Here is a 22,087-nt window from a genome sequence, read left to right on the forward strand (position 1 = left end):
CGTTATACGCTATTGCGCTGACAGTGAAAATTCATTCTGCCTGCTGGCTTGGACTACTTAGTATTATACTTCACCCCTAGTTAAGTTGCAACTGTAGCCACTTAGTCATGCTCTCTTATTACTAGTGGCTACTAGCGACCTGTTTGAGTGTTGTACAATCCTGTGAAAGTAGGTATAATTAAAGGTTTGGCATCATCAAGCAGGTTGTGGTTTAGACAACCCATTCATGTAACATTCAGACAAGTCAGCCTTGTGTTCCTACTTGTCACCTATTTGTTTTGCTTGTGCATGCTGTTATAGACCAAGTGGTTGCTTAGCTTTAGTTTCTTTTGGAAGCACACACTGTTTGGAGCATATTGCTCATTCATTGTCTTTTAAACTGGTAGTTGAGACCACAGTATTCAAGTTAGATATGAGCTTATTCAGGTGTATTTTATGTGTAACGTACCATGTAAGACAGGGAACATTTGAGAAATTGCTGGAGCTGTCAGTTTTATTTAACAGGAATACATGTAGATACCAAGGTATTTTCAGTATTTCATTTCTTACCCTCACCTTAGCCTCCTTTTACTAGATTTGTTGGATTATGCAGCATGTCAGTGCATAAGTTGTGTGTGATATCTTGGGCTTCACGTTATGTTCCGCAGCTGCGATGGTCTGAGCTTCCTGTAGCATTCTTTTAACCTTTGGCTACACTCATTAGCTGTTTTAAAACAGATTGCAATGTTGTGAGGTCTGCACAGGTCTACTTGGGTTGACATAACATCATCATAACCATGTTTCTTAATTGAAAGAATATATCTGCCCAATATTGGCAATGTTTTACTGTATCCAGTACAACATAGAACCAGTGTATTGTCAATATTGGGCTGATGGATTGTGCTGCCTGGATTCTTTGTTTGCAGTGGCACTGGTTGTGCTAGTTTTTAATTTTTTACTTCTAATGGGAAAAAATGTATCCTTGGGACTTTAGGTTTTTTTGCATGCAAATGGAACAGTACATTGTAATCGTAGTACACACAGTGCATGCGCCATCTTCTCTGATTGTTCTTGAAGCCATATCTCTAAGCAAGTCTGCTAATCGGTTAAGCTGTAAGTGTACACAGAGCATTAGTGCTTGTAGGGTGTGTTGAGTTTTTCTACCCATAAAAGGCAGGTTTACAGCATTATATGTTGATTGCAGCATCTTTGCCTTGAGGTAAAAATCAACTTCTCACTGGAAGTGAGTGTTAAGAGCTTGTTAATTACTATTATAGAACCATAGTTTTTTAATAAAATATTTCTTCAGGGTGTCTAGTGAGACCAAAATTCTGGTTTTCTTCTTAATGATGTATAAGATCTGTCTGGATCACATGGTGTTTGCCAATGACCAGTAAATAAGCAATATGTTTTTATTCATGTAATTTTGGTTGCAATAGTGAAATGATGGCTGTAACATTTAACATCAGTGTAAGGCGAGGAATAAGAGAAAGATGATCACTGTTTTTTTTTTTTTTGAAAATGTTGCTCAGTACGTTGTATTGCTCAGTAATTGTATTGGATTCTATGCAGGCTACATTTTTTAGTTGCATATGTGCTTTACAGTAAATTTTTGTTTTGTATTATACTTATATTCTGCATGAGGCATGTAATTGAAGATTGCAATTCAAACCAGAATGCAGCTTGTGTGCAGATTTTATTTTCGATAAATCCAGTTTAAGGTGCATCTGAGAGCAGAATTTAAGTGCTCTGCTTGCTGAAATTATGTAATCAACGTTTAGCTGCTAATGAAAGCTGGAGGCTTATGTTTAGTGAATTGTAATGTGAACAGACACAAGCATCAGTGTGAATGACCAGCAGTAGTTTGTAACCTTGTAGCTTTTGGGTCCTGCAGCTCTTGTTCCCTCCAAGGTTTGCATAGACCTTTGAAATCCTTGAATACTCATGATATTTAGTTTTTCAAGGGCCCTTGAAACTCCTTAAATCCTTTTAAAAATTAGCATCAGGTTGACTTACCCCACAAAACAATATTACATTTTGACTTTAGGGAGACCCCACAGATGCAACAATAGAATACAAAGAAGGTGGCTCGAAGGGAGAATGTGGCACATGACAGAATAAATCCTTCAAAATGCACTTCCTGTTCTCTCTCTGCCCTGCCCCCCCCCCCCCCCCCCCCCCCCCCTCCCCCTCTCTTTGTATGTTTTCTTTTCCCTATAATGCTGACCTCTTATATAGGCAAACTATTGTGAATAAATCATTTCGGATGCCTTTGTGTGATCGGGAGGACATGACACAGTCCGCAGCATTGTCTGAAGTAAAGGCATTGGAGTCTGAGAATTAGTCCGGGGAACAAAAAAAATGCTCAAATCTGTGTGTGAGCCGACCACTACAGTCTTCAAGGATAATAGTATTAAGAATAACAGCCTTGCTTATCAAGGCTGACAATACTGTTAAACCCCCTTTATAAGAGTTTTTCTCTTATATGAGAGATCCCTTATAAGCAGGGTGCCACATTGCCATTTTCTTACCTGACCTTATTCCGATGTAGGCATTCTATGGCTAAAATACGCAATAAAGGATATATCCTATTGCAAAAGCGTTCTTATAGCTTTCACTTACTCATTGCATTTTCTTGGTGGACCACCACATACTGAACACACCTCGCAACTTTTTTTATGTTTATTTACTGTTAAAACAGCTGTAAATATCCGTCTGCATCATGGCTGCATTGATGCTGTTCTTCGACACAGCTTCTTCCAGCTTGAAAACTGGGCCAAGAGCCTCATGGTCGCTAGGCCAAAACTGTATATGTTGGCGAACTACATTTGCAGCGATTGCAGAGTGCCATCACAATGTGACGTGGCACCACAGCTAGCAATTCGAAACTCCGGAAAAGTTAAGTGTCTGGTAACACTGCAAGAACTCAAGTCTAAAAACTGCTACGGAATCATAAAAATGGCCAGCTTACCACTAAGGTGCTAGAAACAGCCAAAACTATAAAACGTCACCAGCAGAAATATCGCTCAGAAATTTGTTTGGCAAAGGGTAACTGAGGCGTTTCTGAGTGTAGTTGAAACTGGTTGAATAGCAATCAGAGCAGTCTTTTTGTCCTCTGTTCTCGCCAGAGCAGAACCACTTCTGTTTTTACATCATTTATTTTCGTCTTGGCTCGGCCATGTCTCGCTTTCTAGGCACAATGGCTTGTTTACGTCAGGGGCACCATCCAATCGCTATCTTCGCATTTACCAGATGATTTGCTGTTTATACTGAAATACAATGAAATAGGCAATTGCCACTGTATTCTTCAGACTAGCAGACGCAACACCTATGGTGGTTCTTGACAGGAAGCTCCACTAATTGGAGAACCCAATAAGCGCTCCCGTTAGGCTCGTGCTGACGCTCGAAAGTGTAGTTGCACTTCTGCTGTTCACGGCAAGCCTGAAGAGCTTCTCTACGTTGCATTGCAACTGCAGGTGCTTCTTTTAGTGTTTTCATAGGTAACTGACCTACTCCCTGCACATTATTTGCTGAGGTTGTAATTAATAATGACAGCACGGGTATGCATTGTGAGTCTCTCTTCTTTGTTTCCACTATGGCTGCAATTGAACCTGGCGATCGATGGGGCCGCATCTAATGTTAAAGGGACAGAACACTGGAATTTAGGTCTCGGTTTTTTTCCGCCGCAGTGAAAAGATTGATGTCTAAAATGTTCGATTCCATAACGGTTTTGTTAGAAGCGCTGTAGAAAATTTTTACCGGGAATTTTTCGATCGGTGCGTGCGCCCGTTTTTATGTAGTCTGATACTGGAAACCATGAGCAGCGACCGCAATGACGACTAGTGGTCGACAAAAAAGACGTACCGAAAACAAATATAACTTTCACTCGCCAGACAGTAATCGGGCATTTTTTGCGTAGAGTAACGTCCTTTTCAGTTTCACACTATATGTTGTTACGGCACAATAACGCATGCCCTCGTCGACGAAAGTTTTAGTGGGCACTGTCATTGCTTCATTCACGAAATTGCACACACTGTGGTGCCATCTAGTGGCAAAACCTGAAAACATACCTCTCTCGGTGCGAAAGCGGGGGTGGTTTTTATTTAAGGAAACACTGGAGAGAGCGCAAAATATAATAAATTATGGCAAGCACTCCTAGAAGAAGAAAGAACGATGTGCAGTTACAAAAATAGTGATATTTTGCTGACATGTAGTCATGTGGGGGGCTACACTGAAAGTACTAGGGTTTCTCCGCTAAATAGCGCCTCGGTTGTTTTTATGAGATTTTCAATGTCAAATTAAAATTGTAAAGCCTCTTGTCTTTGATATTGTAGTGCTCGATCTGTACTATGAGGCATGATATTTTCATCTCCACCATAATCTCGTGACATATTTTGGCCAGTGTTCTGTCCCTTTAAGATGTCTGTTAAAGCGATAGTGAGTACCAAACGTCAAGGCTAACATGTCCTTTATAGTCAATTGTCCTCTATGTACAGGGTCCTTCAAAATATGTGCGAACACGGCGAAGCGTTCGCACATATTCGCATATTCGCACATATTCGCATATTCGCACATATTTGAAGCGTTCGCATGCGCACATAGCGTGCGCATGCGCCACATTGTTTCGATGCGCGACCGCGCCGGATGCGCTGACGCTCGCGGAGCGCGGGCACGCTTCGCCGTGTTCGCACATATTTTGAAGGACCCTGTACAATGAAGGAGGGTTGAAATCTGGGTCAGTTGGTACATAGTCTTAGAGAATAAAAACCAGCCAAGGGACGAGGACGAAGGAAGACGCTTCCAGCTTCCGTGTGTGCATCGTCTTCCTTCGTCCTCGTCCCTTGGCTGGTTTTTATTCTCTAAGTCTATGTACAATGTCTCTCAAAAAAGAGGTCCAGTTAAGGGAAGACGTAGTGCAGCCAACAATTTGGGTGAATGGTGTCTCTTATACCTGATTGTCTGTTATATCAGTGTCTCTTATAATGGGGTTCAACTGTATCTGCCAAAAGTCCAGAGAAAAGGAAGTAGAGATGGTAGATGTGGGGAGGGAAATGGAAGCAAAACATGACTTACACGATTCGAGATCTGTATGGTCTGCTGAAAGAGATGCCTGCCCTCTTTGATTCTTGCACCTTTTTATCCCTGAAATCCTGGAATTCTTGAATTTCAGGTCAAATATTCTGCATGAAGCCCATTCTCCATATGGGCCGAAAATTCGAATCAAATTAGTATAATTCTTGGCGACTGCTGCTAGAATGGAAACTACAATCTTAATGTTCAATACCATAGGCACCAATAAAAAGACGAACATGGCTTTCGGCTTCCATTCACCTTAAAAATCCGCTGTTTAAATGTACTTTTGTGCCATCCATATCCAAAGCACTCCACATCACTCAAGTTTTATAGAATATTGGTTGAAATCCTGCACCTCGTTTTAATAAATATTTGGGCAGCATGGTGCAAGTAGTAGCATTTCTGCTTGGTCCCTCACTAATAAATTGAAAGAATCTGGGAAGCTTTGTTATACATTCATGAAAACTTTCTGAAAAGACTAAAGCTGCAATTTCAGAATATTCCTCTTATTTCTAAAGTGGTAAAATTGTCTACAAAGCTTCAGCGGTAGGTTTGTCACATTTTTCATGGTTATATAAAAAAATTGCTTTGAAAGAGCTCTTAAAAGGGCCCTTTATTAATGTTTTCTGCAGCACTGCTGAATCGAATTTATTTGTTATGATACCATAAAGCTGCCTTGATAGAGCTCTTGAAAGGACCTATATAAGCAATGTTTTTTCTGCAGCATTTCAGAAGGTACAAAACAAACATTTATAAATGAGAGCATCTGCTGTGTACCTATTTTCATGGTTCATTCTACCCTTTCAGCAGCCCATCGTGCTGGTGTGAATGTGTGGAGTATTTGTCCTTATCTGGCTTACTTTGGGAAGTTCACTTATTAATACACCTGGTGCTCACACAGCATTTTTGAGCTGTACTATTACATATTTTTAGAATGGGTGCAGCCCCTACAATGAAGTGCCTGTATTCGTATTTATGAAATGCTAACGTTTAGGGCTTTCTGCCAGTATGTGTGATACCAACAAAGCACCTGAAGATATTTTATTTTTGTTTATTTTTGTTTACTTATTCTGGAAGCTTATTTAGTGGAAAAAGAAGATAAGGAATTTGATGGGCCAAAGAAGGATATAATTTGTCAAACCACAGATATTAGTGTTTCGGGTGTTACAGAAGACGGATGTTAGAGAATGGAAATGTACAGTCGTGAGCAAAAGTGGTTACAACACTCAGCCTGTGGCGAAGCTTGAGAAAACTGCATGCCAACTTCATCTAGCAACATCTAAGATCGAGACAACAGTGGCAATGCCCCATTCTATTCACATGCATGTGTCAATGTCGCTGTCCTTTACGCTGTCGCTAGATGGCATTTCAATGCAGTTTTCCCGAGCTCTGTCACAGTGTTGTATACCACTTTTGCTCACGACTGTACATATTATAAAACTGTAAATATGTACCCAGAATAATAAATTATATTATTGTTTTTAGTGGTTTTTTTTTTTTTTAGTACTGCCTGTATTTTGCAAATCTCTCTGCATATTTGCAGGCAGGAATCTGTAATCCCTTTAAGCATGAAAATTCTCATTAAAACCATGTGGAAGACTCCCCTTCCCTCTCTCTTTATGACTGAAAGAGTTTCAGAAGCATGTAGTATAGATAAGACCTCCCCACCCGAATGCCCCCTTCAAGAATGGCCCATAAATCTGCACGTGTATTTAGTCCATATAGAAAAAAAAAACTTGAATCGGGGGTACTTTGTAATTCTTGAAAGTACAGTTTGATATTATTACCGTTACCAATTGTAAGATTGTACTAGTTGTCTAAAAACGTTCCTGCAATAGTGAATTTATCTGTACATAATAATATAATTGTATTGGCCACACAAGTTATCTGCACTTCGTTCATCTTGACTTAGAGGTGCTCTAACATAATGCTAAAAAGACTGCACTAGACATAAGCATTATGTTAGTGCATCTGTAAGTCAAGATGAATAAGAACAAAACTGGCCCAGTGCATCTGGTTGAATTAATATCTTGTCTGAATTATCAGGCATAAATCATGCCACACTGCATCATGAATGCTTCGTCACAAGGCAAGTACTCGGAGGACACAGCAGTTGTTCATAACGAGCAAGACATCATGACTGTTTCGTGCCCTGATGGTGGTGCTTATTTTGTGGCCGTCCATACATTGGCTCCACAGCATTGCCATTAGACTTGGTTGGATGGTAGTCGTGCTATTGGATGGCATCTGTGTGAAAATTGGATGAACTGGAGAAGCGGTAGTCCCTGTCTCCATGGTGTAGCACATTCAGCATGTTTCAGTACTATAATTGTAGGGAAAAATCTAGGTGCCTGGTTGGCACTGTAGCAGAATTTCTTCTACCTTGCTTCTGCACCTGTAATTTGTACTTGTTACTTGAAGCGTGTGGTCAAAAAGGGCAGATGCGAAAGTGTGACTTAGAAACATCCAATCAACTTGGCTGATTTCTGTATTATATGGTTCAGTTTCGTGTTCAATAAAGGAATATATGGGCAGTGTTTTTATTTGTAATGATGCTTAGCCATGAAACGTTAGTTCAGATCACTTTTTCCTTCAAATTCATTGTAAAATTTAACTCTCCATTCTGCTGAAAGCTGCTTTTGCTTTGTTGTTGTTCACTGCATGCCTACAAGAAATGTTTAGGAGGTTTGATTGGAGTGGACTGCATGATAGGGTAAATGGGAAAACACTGCAGTGACCTCCATTTCATTTATGGCATTTTTCTATTGCAAACATGCAAACTTTGCATGTATATTAATATACAGATAAACGATTAGAAAGTAGAAGAAAAAGCTATTAATTCTAATTTGTAATTGTTTATCTCCATGATTGCATTATTATTTCACTTTGATCAACCCCTCCCCCCTCAAGGAAAAATATCTCCTATACTTTCCTAGGTGTCAGTAGCTATTGGCTCCTCTTGCATGTATCTCTTAACAAGTGTTTCATTTTCCCTACGTTTGTTTGCTGATTGTTATATTCAGTAACTCTGAGGACAAATTCTGTCACATGACTGAAGACATGCTTTTGTGGGAAACCTCTCACTCGCGTGAATTGATGTGGTTTCTGTCCACTTTGTGCCTTTATTGTAATAATATCAGGTCAGCCTGGCTGTCTCATCTACCTTGTTTACCGGCTTTCCCCGTTTTTTTTTTTCTTTGCCCCTGCTAGGAAGTGGCTGACCAATCCAGTGCGGAAGCTGAGCCATGGGCGCCTGGATAAGGCGGATCCTGCTTCTGCAAAAGGCAATCCCACACCACCTTCCAAGAAACTGGCACCTCCTGCTGCTGTGTCACAGTCTTCAAAGGCAAGAGCTGCATCTATTGGGCCCATGTGGAATTTGAGCCACTGTCTGCCAGTGCTTTTGCTAGGCTGAAAAATTATTCTGTTTCTCAGATATCAGTTTGGGGTCATATTGGCTTGCATGAAAGGTTGACTCCTGCTTCATTATTTGCTGAGCATAATGACATGTCATTAAGTTAGTAAGGTACTTTATTGTTTTAGCTTGCTTTTTGGAAATTTCAGTGAAGCTATGAAATTATTACATAGTACTTTATAGTGAACAGTACGTTTTACAGCTTTCTTTTCGATGAGCCTTTTCCAGGGCCAGCCTGCATATCTAAGCAACTTTACAGCAGTTTGTAGCAGTTTGGTAGGAAACTATTGCCAAGTTTCATCTGCAACACTTATTACCATACCTGTTGTTGAGCCACTTTTTACACTCACAACTTTTGTATAGCTGTGCAGTTCTGTGCAGTTCTGTGCATTTCTTGACTGAGCATGTGAAAATTTAATTTCAGTTGTTAAGCTACAAGGAAGACATGGGCAACAAGTCATCTTCTCCAGGACCTCCATCAAAACCAAGTGAAACTACTGAGGTTATTAAAGCGGAGGTAAGTTTTACAGGGTAGCCCGTGAATTGTATAAGGCAAAGCTACAGGCACACCAGGTACCTCAGAGATGTGTTTAGGAGTTAATGCAACATAACTTGTGTGTGTATTAACTAGCCACGTCAGCCTCTATGGAGCTGCAGAACTTCCTGTAAGGGCTGAGTAGCTGTGTTCTGCTACTGACCACTCAGTCATAGGTTCAACAGTGCTGTTGTACTGAGAATGCATCCATACTGTGTAAATTAAATAACCCAGGGTATTCAGCTTGGCATGCCTCATGGTATGTACAGTGTTGCCTCAGCATCTAAAAGTCGTTGCTTCCACTTCTGCCAGTTGCACCAATGTAAGCCAATATGAATGCCCTTGGCAGTGATGAGGAAGCCAGGCCTTCTACACAGGCCTAGAGAAGGGATCATGAGTCCTGTAGCAGTGCAACTGCTGCTGCAGAAATGTTCCATGCAGTAACGTTTATTGGACAGCTACGAATATTCACATTAAGTATTGAGTTGTGTAACAGTAAAGCAACCAAATGGGCAAGAAATTTTGTCACCTCTGGTGTCCAGAATTTCGGTTAAAGTAAGGAACATTTGCGTGACATTGATATGTCATAAGGTGCGCATGCATGGCTCACATTTGCAAAGATAGCAAAATTGCACTTAAAACTGCCCCTCATTACAAATGCACTCCACTCCGGGAGATTCCCCTAAAACATTGGTTTAATCAGTATTATAAGGCAGTTGACCGGTAGAAAATAATTTTAAAAAGCTGAACTATTGCTGAAATCTATTTTTCCTGCCAAAATGTTCCTCGTTACACTGTACATCCACATTTTTAAAACTGCACTGAATGCCAAAACAGCCTACTAGCAGAGCTCATTTAATTGTTCGTTTACTAGCCAGATAGCATTCAGCACGCAAAAATATAGTAAATACATGCCCCATTGTCTTTTTGCTGGCACTAGAAGCTAGTAAGGCGAATGTGTGTCCCACCGTCGTACAAGAGGTTCAGTATAAATTTGGATTGGCAAATCTCATTGCTGCCTGTCTGTAGAGATTGCCCTGAATTTAGCTGTATTTTATTAACCGAATATGTAGCGGTACTGCTATGTTGTTTAGCAATATAAGGTGCCAAATTTTGGTTGCATGTTTTCTTGTTGATGATGCATAAGAAGTTATTGTACATGGATCACACATGGTATTCACCTACGACTGCTAAAATTGTTAATTGAACATTTTCTCTCATGTTTTGCTTTTGGTTTCACAAGCTATGAAATCAGTTCTATATATAGTAAATCATGTGAGGCATGAAGAAAATTTCCATAAAATTGCTTCTCCTTCACTCATTGCTATTCCGGCTATTGAGGCAGGCTCAATGTATGGCTGCAGGGAATTAAAACAATAAAGGAGCAGTTATATAGCGATGCTTTCATCCCTCGTGTGACTTGTGTGGAACTTTGGCATCCTAGCCATCACTCAATCATTGAACCCGAAACAAGTGAGACAAGATACGAGATTATAAATTTAGTTTTCAGGGACTAATTTCATATGGTGATCCTTGTATGGTAATGTGTGGTGTATCATTGCAAAGAATAAAATATGCAGCCGAGAATTAGATGTCTCTACTTATTTAAAGAAACTACATATGCTATATGATTTTTTACAGAAACCACATATTTATTAGTATTTAAATGTCCCTTTTTTTTCTTTTTGTGGTGTTTTTTTGTTCAGAACGTATGTAGCGAATGGGTTTTCTTCAGTTTATCATTTGCATGTTTTAGGCATAATTGGCTCTTCAACAGGAATAGAAGTCTGGCCACACTTTGCATTGTGTGTTTTGTATCCTGTTTGAAGGGCCAAGTGTGCTGCATGTGGATACCCTCTTACTCTCCAAGAGTCACTGCCATTTGTTTCTCTGGTCTTAACCTCTCTTAGTCCTTAGATTTTACTTGCTTTCTTGGGAATGTAACATGCTCCTGGACCTGCCTCGTGCTCTCAACCCAAGTTACAGAAATGTTACAGTTTTGGTCCAATATTTAGGGGAATCCCCCCAAGGTGGAGTAGATTTGTAATAGTGGAATAATTACTCATCGACGTCCACTAAGCTTTCCCAGAAACTTCGTAGTTAAAGAAATTTGTCCATGTCTGGGGATCGAACTGGGACTATTTTGTGTGGTGGTTGACTCCAGTGCATGTGTATTTGATCATAGCAGAGCTTACAGCTACAGGTGCCTTAGAGGTGAAGTATGAGAAAAAAAAAAATGTGACAAGAACCACTTTTTTTCTCTTCAGATTAGGGTGTGTTTTAACCACAGTCATTTAACAGGGCGCAAAAGTTGTTAGATGTGAGAATTAAGTGCAGTAAAAATGTTTGTGTCCAGCATGGCAGCTGTTAACTTGAGTGACAAAGGGTTCCGATATAATTAATCTAATGCGAGTGGGCAGTTACGAAATCTTGTTATATCATTCTGTGCACACTTTCAAGCTTAAAGTGAACCTCCAATGCCTTTGAGCAGACGATCGATACAACCCCTCCTTCGTCATCGCTTTCTTTCTTTGACGCAAAAATAGGAGAAAAACTGAGACACTCGTTTAGACCAGATAGAACAAACCGGAAACTAAAGTTTTAAATCAAATCATAACTTGCTAATAAGGGCATTCTTCATTCACTGGAACTGTCGTGGATTTCTTAAAAACTAAATTGACATAAAAAATCTTTTCAGCTCATTTTCCCCCATCACTTCATGTGTACAGGGGACCAACTTAGGATCTCAAAAAAAAATTATTATAATAATAAAAAAAACTAAAGTCTTCGGGTGCAGCCGAGAGCAGTCAGGCACTCTGGAGGCATCATTATTATAATCCAGAGTGGTGTCACAACCATGTGAAATCAGCCTAATGACTAAATATCAAGCCATAGTAGGTTACCTTTCTCCATTTTAATAACAATATGCTCTGTATATCTCCAGCCACACTTAACTGTAACCCTTCCTGACTTGAACCTTTACAGCAGCTACCAGAACCATATCTGGTAGGCGGCGATTTAAATGCTCACTTGTTTTGGGGAATTGAACAAACCTATACTAGAGGTCGTATTTTACATTTTGTTCGTGCAAAACCTGTTTGCTAAACACCAGAAAGCAAACATACTGCTTGCCGAGGTTTGTAAAAATCAGCTGTTTGGATTTATTTTTCTGTTCATCTGTATTAGCAATTTAAAATGGGATATTCTAGACAACCCATATGGAAGTGATCATCTTGTTATTAGCCTTTTATCTTCTCCATCAATCATCTCTACCCTGCCACCTCATTGGAAGCTGCACCTAGCTGGCTGGTCACTGTTAAATTGGAAGCCAATCTGAAAGAATTTATTTCGAATAGCCTCGAAGTGGACGAACTGAATGAACTGTTGTCTTTGTTGCTGCTGGTCTTGCCATTCCTCAGTCCTTGGTAGGGGTAAGGCAAAATCGCAAGTGTTGGTGCACACAAAATGCAAGGTAGCAAAGAAGCAACAAAATAAAGCATGGGGTGTCTTCTGTACGTACCCAATATATGGGACCTAATAATTTTTAAAAAGGTAGGAGATAAGGTTCGGCAAATCTGTTTTAGCACTGAAAAAAATGTCCTGGTGAATTGTGGTAGCTGTCACGTCGAAAATGTGGGAGTAGGTACATAAACTAAATTTCACCTGGTCCCCTTTCATAGTTCCTCTTCAGACAGCCTGAGTTGTGCAAACAAGCAGAGGAGAAGGCAGATATATTAGGTGAACATTTCTCCTGCTCCGCAATCTTAACATACATTACACAGAATTTTTCCTAAAATAGTAAAGAACAGTTGACAGACAAACATCAACAAGTGGCAGTGCAAACGAACAGTACAGTAGTTCAATTAAACTTTAATTAAAAAATAAAAGTTTAATTAAAGAATTAAACAGTTCTATCCACTCATAAACGGACTGCACCTGGCCCTGACGGAATGTGTTACGAAATGCTTGCCACATATCTGAACTCTCTGTAAAAGCATTTTTGAAACTTATAGCAAAATTTTGCTATTCAGAAAAATGTTGAAGGCTTGGAAAAAAGCTGTAATCATACCTTTCCTGAAACTCAAAAAGCCACCAACCTCCCCTCGTAGCTATAGACTCATACTCCTCACCAGGAGTCTGTTGAAGTCTTTTGAAAGGGTTTTGAATGTCAGACTAACCTTTGTTCTAGAATCTCGCCAACTTCTCGATATTCATCAGTGTGTTTTAAAAAAGTATCCTTAAAAACAGACCATGAAATCGCCTTGAAAACACTGTCAGAGTCATGTTCATACACTGTCTTGCTGTCTCCTTTGATCTAGACAAGGCGTACGACACAACTTGGAGGTTCGGGATTCTGTGCAACCTAGCAGACTTGGGCATACCTGGCAGCATGCTGAAAGTTTTGAGCGATTTTCAGTCCAACTATGCGTTCCAGGTTTGGCTTGTCAGACAACTTTACTCAGGAAAATGGTGCTCCTCAAGGGTGTATTTTAAGCACAACACTTTTTATTAGGAAAATGAATTGCATTAGCGAAGTAATCCCAAATTTTTAATGTATTGTCTGTGACTATGATCTCCAGATAACCTGCATGTCCTCAAACATCCTAACTTACGAGAGACAAGTACAGCTAACAGTAACAGTAAATAAATTAATAGCATGGGCAGATAAATGGATTTCACTTTTCTGCACAAAAAACAGGGGCTATTATGTCCTCACTCAAATCGGGCATACAGACTGATCCCACTCTGCGCTTAAACGAGGTTGACTTACCACTAAAAATTTAGCACAAATTTCTAGCCATAACTTTTGACAGAAAACTCACATTAATAGTAAAAGTTCTTTCAAGAAAAAATCGTTCGGAGTACGAAAGGACATGCTTTTACACGTTTATCGATCTGTAATAATAGCCTTTCTTAGATTAGGGTTGTGTGGGGTATGACTCTGCAAGACAATTGTACCTAAAATGACACTCTATGCATAACACGGGTTTACGTCTTACATCTGGTGCAAGACATAAACCAAACCATCCAAACCTCTTCCATAAGCTGTCTGTATGCCAAAACAAATTAATCTTCCCTCAAATACAAAAAAACCATGCTTACACGTTTATGTCCTGAGAAAACAGTCCCGACCAGAACATACTATATGCTACCCCATACTTGCAAAGTGCACCTCCAAAATACTGTTTAGCAGTACACCAAAAGTGATCAAACCCTTGCTACTTCATTTTGAGGATGAATGCAATGAACTAGGGTTACTAAATGGCCTTTTTGATATTGCCTCGGGACACATTTTGCTGCTGCCATAGTATAGCCTTCCCATTGTTTGGGATTTTACATTAACTCAGTTTTGTGAATAGCAGGCACAATACGAACACAGTCTGTAGGAATTCCTAGCTCAGAGAAAAACATACAAATTATAAGCAGCTTTATGCAGATGGCTGAAAGACAACAAATTATGTGGGAAGTGAAAAAAATGCAAGGAAAATGGACAGTAAGGCTACCTTACTGTGCATAGTTTTCACTGTCAAGTGTTACGCACTTGCTTCAGCTGCAAGAAAAATAATAAACGCGTACATCAGTGTTATTTACACAGGCTGTCTAAGTGAACTCGCTACTCTTCACCCTGAAAACAGTCTCACCACTACTCAGGGATGTCATACACAATGTCGCAATAGCCTCTGCTCTTGGACATTAAATTATACTGGGTCCCAAGTCATATTGACGTTAAAGGCAATGCGAGAGCAGACTGCTAAGCTGCTAAGCCCATTACAAGCAAATGAAGAGCGAAAATCTGCCTTGGAGACTGTATGACACTAGTACATTACAAACCAAGAGGAAATAGCAGTCTTTATGGAATAGTGAGGTAAATAATAAAATAGGCGCATCTTTCAGGAAGCAAGAACGGTTCATAAGCGGGCTCACGCGCGCACACCTGACTCGTTATTTTGTTAGCAAAAGAAGACAGACTGCTATATGAAAAATGCAGAGGAGCTCACCATGAAACATGTCTTAATCTCATGTGCAAGACTTGACACACTGAAAAAGCACATCACTCAATTTTAGAGTCAACACATTCCTTTTCACCCAGCATTGGTTTTAGGTGAAAAGGGACTCAATTTGTCACATGTTTTTAGGTTCTGAATGGAAACATATTTCTTAAACTGTAGGGTGTCCTCCACAAAGCACAGTACATTATAACCTCGTGCTTGGCGCATGACAGCCATGGCCACTTATGCACCGTTAAACACAACACTTTTAAATCGACCTTGAGGCTATGTTGTATGCTAGAGAAAAGCCTGTACCCCTGTCACATGGAAAGAACTGAACTCCTTTCAACTCCCTTCAGTCAAGATCATCTTTACCTCGAGGAGGGTGTGTGCTGTGTAACACAACAATGATTCATAGGAAAAGGAAGTTCCTGGTACAAGGAGTTCTGATCTTTAAAAGATACTAGTTTGCATTTATTTCACTTTTAGTAATTGCAAGTTTCATTGCATAACAGAAGTATAATACCGTGGATGAAAATGTTTGCTTTCTAAGACTGCATTAAACTATAACGCCTGTGCTCATCTTGGCAAACACTGGACAGAGCAGCTTTGCAAGTAAAGTTGAGAGCATCCTTATTTTACTGGGAAAGAAAAGATTGATTTTTAAATTTAGTGATTGGAGTTTATATTAAAAGGGCAATTAAAAGAAGTGCTTAATGGGCTTCTTAGGGCTACTCTGAAAAGCTCGTTGTTAGCCATGTGGCACTAAGGGCAACTTTGTTGAGGAGGTTCTTCCTTGTGGGAAGGGGTTCAAGGTAGTCGCAATTTGCCATATTTGACCACTGTAATGTCCAGCCTTGCATGGAAGGTAGAGTTTAAGGTGCAAGAAACGTAAATAATCATTTAGCTCCTGTAACTGCATTAGTCACTAGCATACTTGAATAAATGGTCTTCATTGCAAGGCCAAATATGCAGGAGGCCCAGGAGAAGATAAAGTGCTGCAAAACTTAACGGGGACACAGCAAAACAACCTTAACTTTGTATCTGTAATGCTGCATTCACAGCTGATAGAGCAGTAGAGCAGTTTTTATTTTGTATTTGATTTCCTGTATTCACCTGCATATTTGAACATGGTTTTTGGACCCTCAAGCATTGAAAAGTTACAAAAAAATCCCTGAAATCAGTTACTGTGTAATGTATCTTCCAGTTATTTACATTGCTGTTGTCAAGGGACCATTAGGGGTGAAATTCTGGTGGTTCATAACTTGCATGCAATGTTTGCAATATCTGGGCAGTTTAACATAGTGCGCACCTTTCTTACGAGAATGACGACATTGATTTGCTCTTCTGAACATGGTAGTGGGCTGTGTTTTTGAAATTGTCAATAGAGCACTTGATGGGAGCATATCTGTAGTTAGCAAAGTAATTCTCCAGTGCAGGAAGTTATAAAGAAAAAAGCTCGCATTTTGTATGTTCTAACTTCACCGAACAGCTGCAGCAAGCAGCCTCCAGTATCCGTAGTTGTTTTAGCTCAGATTTGGCAGTCAACAAAAAATTCCATTATTCGTTCAGTGCATGTTTGTATCAAAATACACTCTCGGGAACATTGGGCCCATCAAGCACGGCAAACGTCACCGAATGTGACATGCCGACTGATGTCTTTCTCTCTCTCTCTCTCAGCAGTCTGCTCAGCAAAAGTGCTGTGCTAGTACCAAGCCTTCATCTGTGGACGCTGATCCTGGTGGAACAACTGAGGAGGAAGAAGTGTGTGAGCTACCACCTCCAATGGAAATTCAGGATCATCTTTTTAAGCCTCAGCAGACTCCAGATTTCACTATTGACCCTGCAGTAAGTGTACAGAATTTAGGCTCTGTCTTACCAGTGCCTTACTTTGACCCAAAATATGCTTTCAGGAACCTGAAGAAAGGGCATTAGGGGGAGAACTTGAGGATGCATCAAAAGAAAAGCAGGTATGATTTACAGTTGGTCTGTGCCGCTGTTGTATCTGCTGATTGCTGGTGGTTATGTTCATTGCTGCCTTAGTAAAATCTTATCAGACCTGTCAAAATTTTTGTTGTGGAAAATTTCACTTATCAAGAAGCATCAAGTCGAGCACTGATCCATTTGCTTTCTAACCCTGTGTTTGGTCTTTGTTGCTTCTGTGCCATAAACTTCAGTATAATTCAGTATAACTAACCAGTTTTCTTCCTTTGCATGCACTTTTTACTTGTGTCCTGTGGGGATTTTGTGAGTCAGGGGAGTGAAGAACAGGTTCATTGAGGAGCTGGAAGTTTGTAGCCTCTTTGTAATACCTAGGTAGAGTGAGAAGAATTACTTTCTTACAGGAGTTGGCTAAAAGCTGCTCTTTATGGGGAGCTAGTGTGCAGACTAGTTCGAGCTCGGCGGCTCTCATTTTGGAGGGCAGATAAGCTTATATATGCTAGCGTATATATTTAACAGCCCATGTACATTAGGTGATTAATGTCTTTTCAGAAATTGGGGTTAAGTTTTAGAATAATGGACATGAGAGCGACATCTTTGCAGCAGGGCCCTGAATGCCTGCTTTACTTGACATGATTACCTTTTATTAGGGTAGTGTATGATTTCTTTTATTTAGGTAGTGCATGAACTTAAAAAAATTACGTTTTAAGCAGGATTGCAACTTAACTCTACATATAGGTTGAGCTCAAAAAATGGCATTCAATTTGTTTTTTCTGTGCATCAAAATTCGGTCTAAACAACTTTGCTCAAAAGAGACAAATGGACAAGATTCAGATGGCTGCAGTTTGACAGCTGAGAAAAGTTGCAAGGAACTGAACTTCTGATTGCATTTTTCTTCGCCTAGTATTTGAGACTCTCAGTTGCTGAGTTAATTTTGCTGCAGGCACTGATCACTCAGGATGATGACTCTGAGACCACAACTTCACAAGAAGATCCACATGAAGGAAGCCTTGAAACAACAGTACCTGATGGCAGAGAAAGGGAGAAGTCCTTGCAAAAGCGCAGGTGTGTACCTTGTTCAACAGCCCCATTGCAATGGCTCAGTGATACGGTTCCGAGCTGTTAAGCCTGAAGACGCTGGTTTGATCCCTGCGTTTCCACGGAGGTGTAACACAAAGTACTCATGTACTGTTCATTATCGGTGCACGTTACAGAGCCCCAGGTGGTCAAAACTACTGGAGACCTTCATTCATTATGGCATCTCGTAGCCAGTGCCACATGGAATGCTAAACCCCATGTATCATACACCATCGTTGAACGTACAAATGGGTTATGCTCACACATTGTTTCAAAAATGTGCGCTAGCAGTAAAGGAAGACTGTAGTATACAGTAATGTCTCGTTAATTCGAAGTCTCAAAAACCAAAAAGAATTTCGAGATTAGCATGAGTTTTGAGTTAATAAAAATACCGAAAATTTTAGTGGCTAGGCCACAGAAACAAATGCCAGTACTAACCTGTGCTGCTAACACGCCAATGCCAAATGGGGGCTTAATAACTGCAAAAGAATGCACGGGGTAAGATGAATTTCGGCAGAAAGAACGAAGTGATGCTTGCTTGTTTCATGTTCGCATTCGGTTCGTGAAAAGCGTTCTCAAGCTGCTCACCGCAGCAAGTTTCATCTTGGCTGTTAAAGACACTTTCTGAAGCACTTTTTCGTCTACATGACAAAGAGCCCCATCTGTAACCATTTCAAGAAGAGTGGCGTCAGACGCCATTTCGGTAACGAATGCATCCAGTTCATAAAGCACATACTCCTCAAAAGTGACTTCACTCTTCTGCGTCGCTAGTGCAGCCAGTAACCTTGTGCACTTCATTGCACAGTTCAACACAACCACTGAATTCTTTGCTATTGAAGCTTCTTCGAAGGGATTCGGGACATGGGAAAATCCTGTGTGCGCGAAGCAGTTCGCAGTCATCAACAAATGGACTTGCCGCCAGGCTTCAGTGATCAAATAGACTGCACCCAGCAAATCAATCTCATCCTTTTTGTCATTGTCATGAGAGAGCGAAATTTTTTGCAGCAAGCAAAAATTGGAACACTCATTCTCACATGCACAAATAACCTATGTGAGCCTGTGCCCATGAGCTCCGCACACAATCGTCATGATGATGATGGCTTGACGTGATGGACAGAAAGCCGCTGCGACCGTGGGAATTTTATACGTAATATTTGCTCTTTGTGACATGCAGAAACTCTGCACTCGCGGAGCCTGTATTTCGGTAGTGGCTTTTGCCCTCAGCCCTACAGGTCAAAAGTTTCAGATAAGCAGTGGCAAATGCATAGCTTTTATGGGAAGTGATGGCATGGCACGAAAAAAGTTTTATTTAATACGAGTTCGCATATCTCGAAATCGCTGGTTGCTTAGGGTAACAAACTGGATTCCAAGGGAAGGAAAGCGTAGCAGGGGGCGGCAGAAAGTAAGGTGGGCAGATGAGGTTAAGAAGTTCGCAGGGGTCAAGTGGATGCAGCTAGCACAGAACCGAGTTAAGTGGAGAAATATGGGAGAGGCCTTCGCCCTGCAGTGGATAAAGTCACTGATGATGATGATGATATCTCGAAATATTAATCGGTGAGGGTTTGCTATATGCGTATTGCAATTTCCTGCAGTGTGCATAACTTATTATAGTGTCAGTTTGAGCCATTTGCCTTTTAAATGTGTTTTGAGAAAAATTAACAGAAACGGAAGGCTACATTAGACCTACCGTGGTTACTTTTTGTCTAAACTGTTTTTTTTTTTTTTTCATGGTAAGGTGATTGTGTTCAGAAAGTTGTAAACGACATCCCCCATTTCTTTCCTTATTTACACCTTCACAAAATATGGGTAATGTTACATTGTCATTGGGACTCGTTAATTAAAGAACTGGGATTCGCCTCTTGTTGGGCGACCTTTTGTGACACTTAAAAGGTGCTTGCACTGTATGCCTTCCTTGATACTCAGTTTATCTCCCTTCATGCAAGTGGTAGCCTTGGAAACAGTGCAGATAATGCTGAGAGCTTCAGGTTGGCTCACTTCTGAAGCTTCTGAGTACAATGGCTTCACACTAGCTGACTAGGTGACATGAAAGCGATTAGTGCTTTTCGTTCTCATATCTCTGTAGCATTCATTAGTTAATAGTGCTGCTCTTCCATTTTGGTGGTACTTCATGTTCAATTAACATGGAAGTGGCAGGCAAGTTCATTTGACCGGACGCTCTCTCTAAATCTTAATGCGATGTCAGTGTACCTTACGGACTGTAGGTGGTCGAAATTTTCGGAGCCTTCCACTACGGCATCTCTCATAGCCTGAGTCACTTTAGGATGTTAAACCTCATAAACCAAACCAAACTGTCTTTAAATCTGTGTACCATGCTACTACCAGCATGCTCATAAATAGCTAACATGATTGGCCATACAATATATGCATGTGTTTATTGTTTTGCTGCATGATGACTAATAGCAGAAGCTGGGAATAACTGCTCATATGCTTTTTTGCAGCTTTGTGTTGAAAGAGCTTGTGGACACAGAGCAGCAGTATGTGACAGACCTTGGCTATATTGTGGAGGTACGCCATCATTTCTATTCTCTTTCTTGAAGTATTTTTTATCCTGTTCTTTTCGTGCATTGCAACTTCGTAATACTGCACTCTTGAATGTTCTTTCACATGCTCATTGTTTCAGGGGTACATGGTTTTCATGCAGTCAGGGGAAGTGCCGATGCCTGAGGACTTGAAAAATGGAAAGGACAAAATTATATTCGGAAACATAGAAGCTATCTATGAGTGGCACAGGGAGTAAGCACTCATATTCCAGCATCTTGTTCCATTGTGATGTGGTCAAATTGTGCTGTTTGCTACATCGCACCTTTCTTTTTTTGTCTCTTGAACTTTCCAGCCTGTTTTTAGCCGAGTTAGAAAAATGCCTAGAAGAGCCAGAACGTCTTGGTTTACTGTTTCGGCGTTATGAAAGGAGGCTCAACATGTATGTCGTATACTGTCAAAACAAACCGAAGTCTGAATATATAGTTTCTGAATACATCGATACTTATTTTGAAGTAAGTACACTTTTTTTGTGTGTTTCTCCCAATATTTTTGTTAGGGGTGTGAAAGCACTAGCAGACTAGACGAACCCCAAAGGACCATGAAAATTATTGGTCTTATCACGAGTGATTCCAATAATGATGTGTGAGCATGCAGTGTACATCCAAATGAGTCTGAAATGAGAACAGTTGAATGAAATTGCATTGTAGGAAAGAAATAACACGCATTTATTGCATCAATGGTGGCACTTTAATTATTGCACCAGCAAGGCATCGTGGACTCCCGCCTCTCATGCAAGCTGTTATTTAATTTTGTGTTTGGCATGAAAATCGGGTGGCTCCAGCAAAAGCATGCACCTTGCTCAACTTTTGGAGAAATCTTTCGTTCCCCCACACTGTTTGAAAACCTGCACTAGTATATCCAAGCAAGCATGTGCATTACAAGTCATAGTGCAGGGGCTCAGGGATAACTTGCACATCCTCTCACTTTGGCAGCGTGTCACTCACAGGGCAAGCGGTCATGTAAAAATCCCGCCCATTGCATGGTGCATTGTAACCCCCGTACCTCTGGTGTGCATGTAACAGCAGACACGAGAATGATAGCTTTCTCTCTCTCTGGTTGCATACTGTTATGTTGGTCAGTAGTATATACGTTTCTGTGCACATCATTTTTTTTTTTTTTTTCGTTGCTTGTTTATTTTTATGTAAGGACCATACATTACCTGAAAAAAGTAAGGACAACAGAATTTGCCTAGTTTTTCTACTTTTTTTTTTTTCATACTGAACCGTAACTTAGTGTAATTATTTGAAACCATTTTTTTTCTTCACATTCATATGAAATTTGTATTGAAAGATTTCAATATCGACTTACCTCGAGTTTGTGTCAAATGGACTGACAGCTACTTTTTAAAGGGGCCAGCCACTGACCAGAACATCGACTATATGGTGGAAATGAAACGATCTTGCCTCTGTTGACTTTTTAGATTTTGTGTCTAGATGGCTGTCAGATTACTGTCAGGCAGGTGAGGTCTAATTATCACTTTAGCCAGTGTGCATCCACTATCGTGCTTGCTGATAC

At 40.3% G+C, this 22,087-nt stretch overlaps 1 protein-coding gene across 4 annotated transcripts in view; it reads left to right on the forward strand.

Moving 5' to 3' along the window:
- The window catches only part of trio (trio Rho guanine nucleotide exchange factor), a 294,295-nt gene that overhangs the window by 253,176 nt on the left and 19,032 nt on the right, over positions 1-22,087 (forward strand). For 3 of the 4 annotated variants that reach the window (XM_084590873.1, XM_084590876.1, XM_084590875.1), the window contains exons 37-44: positions 8,263-8,398; positions 8,892-8,984; positions 16,673-16,840; positions 16,906-16,962; positions 17,877-17,998; positions 20,470-20,536; positions 20,652-20,764; positions 20,865-21,024. In XM_084590873.1, coding sequence (XP_084446999.1) covers positions 8,263-8,398; positions 8,892-8,984; positions 16,673-16,840; positions 16,906-16,962; positions 17,877-17,998; positions 20,470-20,536; positions 20,652-20,764; positions 20,865-21,024 — 916 coding nt within the window. The remainder of the gene's footprint in view (positions 1-8,262; positions 8,399-8,891; positions 8,985-16,672; positions 16,841-16,905; positions 16,963-17,876; positions 17,999-20,469; positions 20,537-20,651; positions 20,765-20,864; positions 21,025-22,087) is intronic. The other variant, XM_084590874.1, reaches the window with a different exon arrangement.

The sequence above is a fragment of the Amblyomma maculatum genome, chromosome 1 (assembly GCF_055883805.1).
Source record: "Amblyomma maculatum isolate TAMU_Amacu chromosome 1, ASM5588380v1, whole genome shotgun sequence".
NCBI lineage: Eukaryota > Metazoa > Arthropoda > Arachnida > Ixodida > Ixodidae > Amblyomma > Amblyomma maculatum.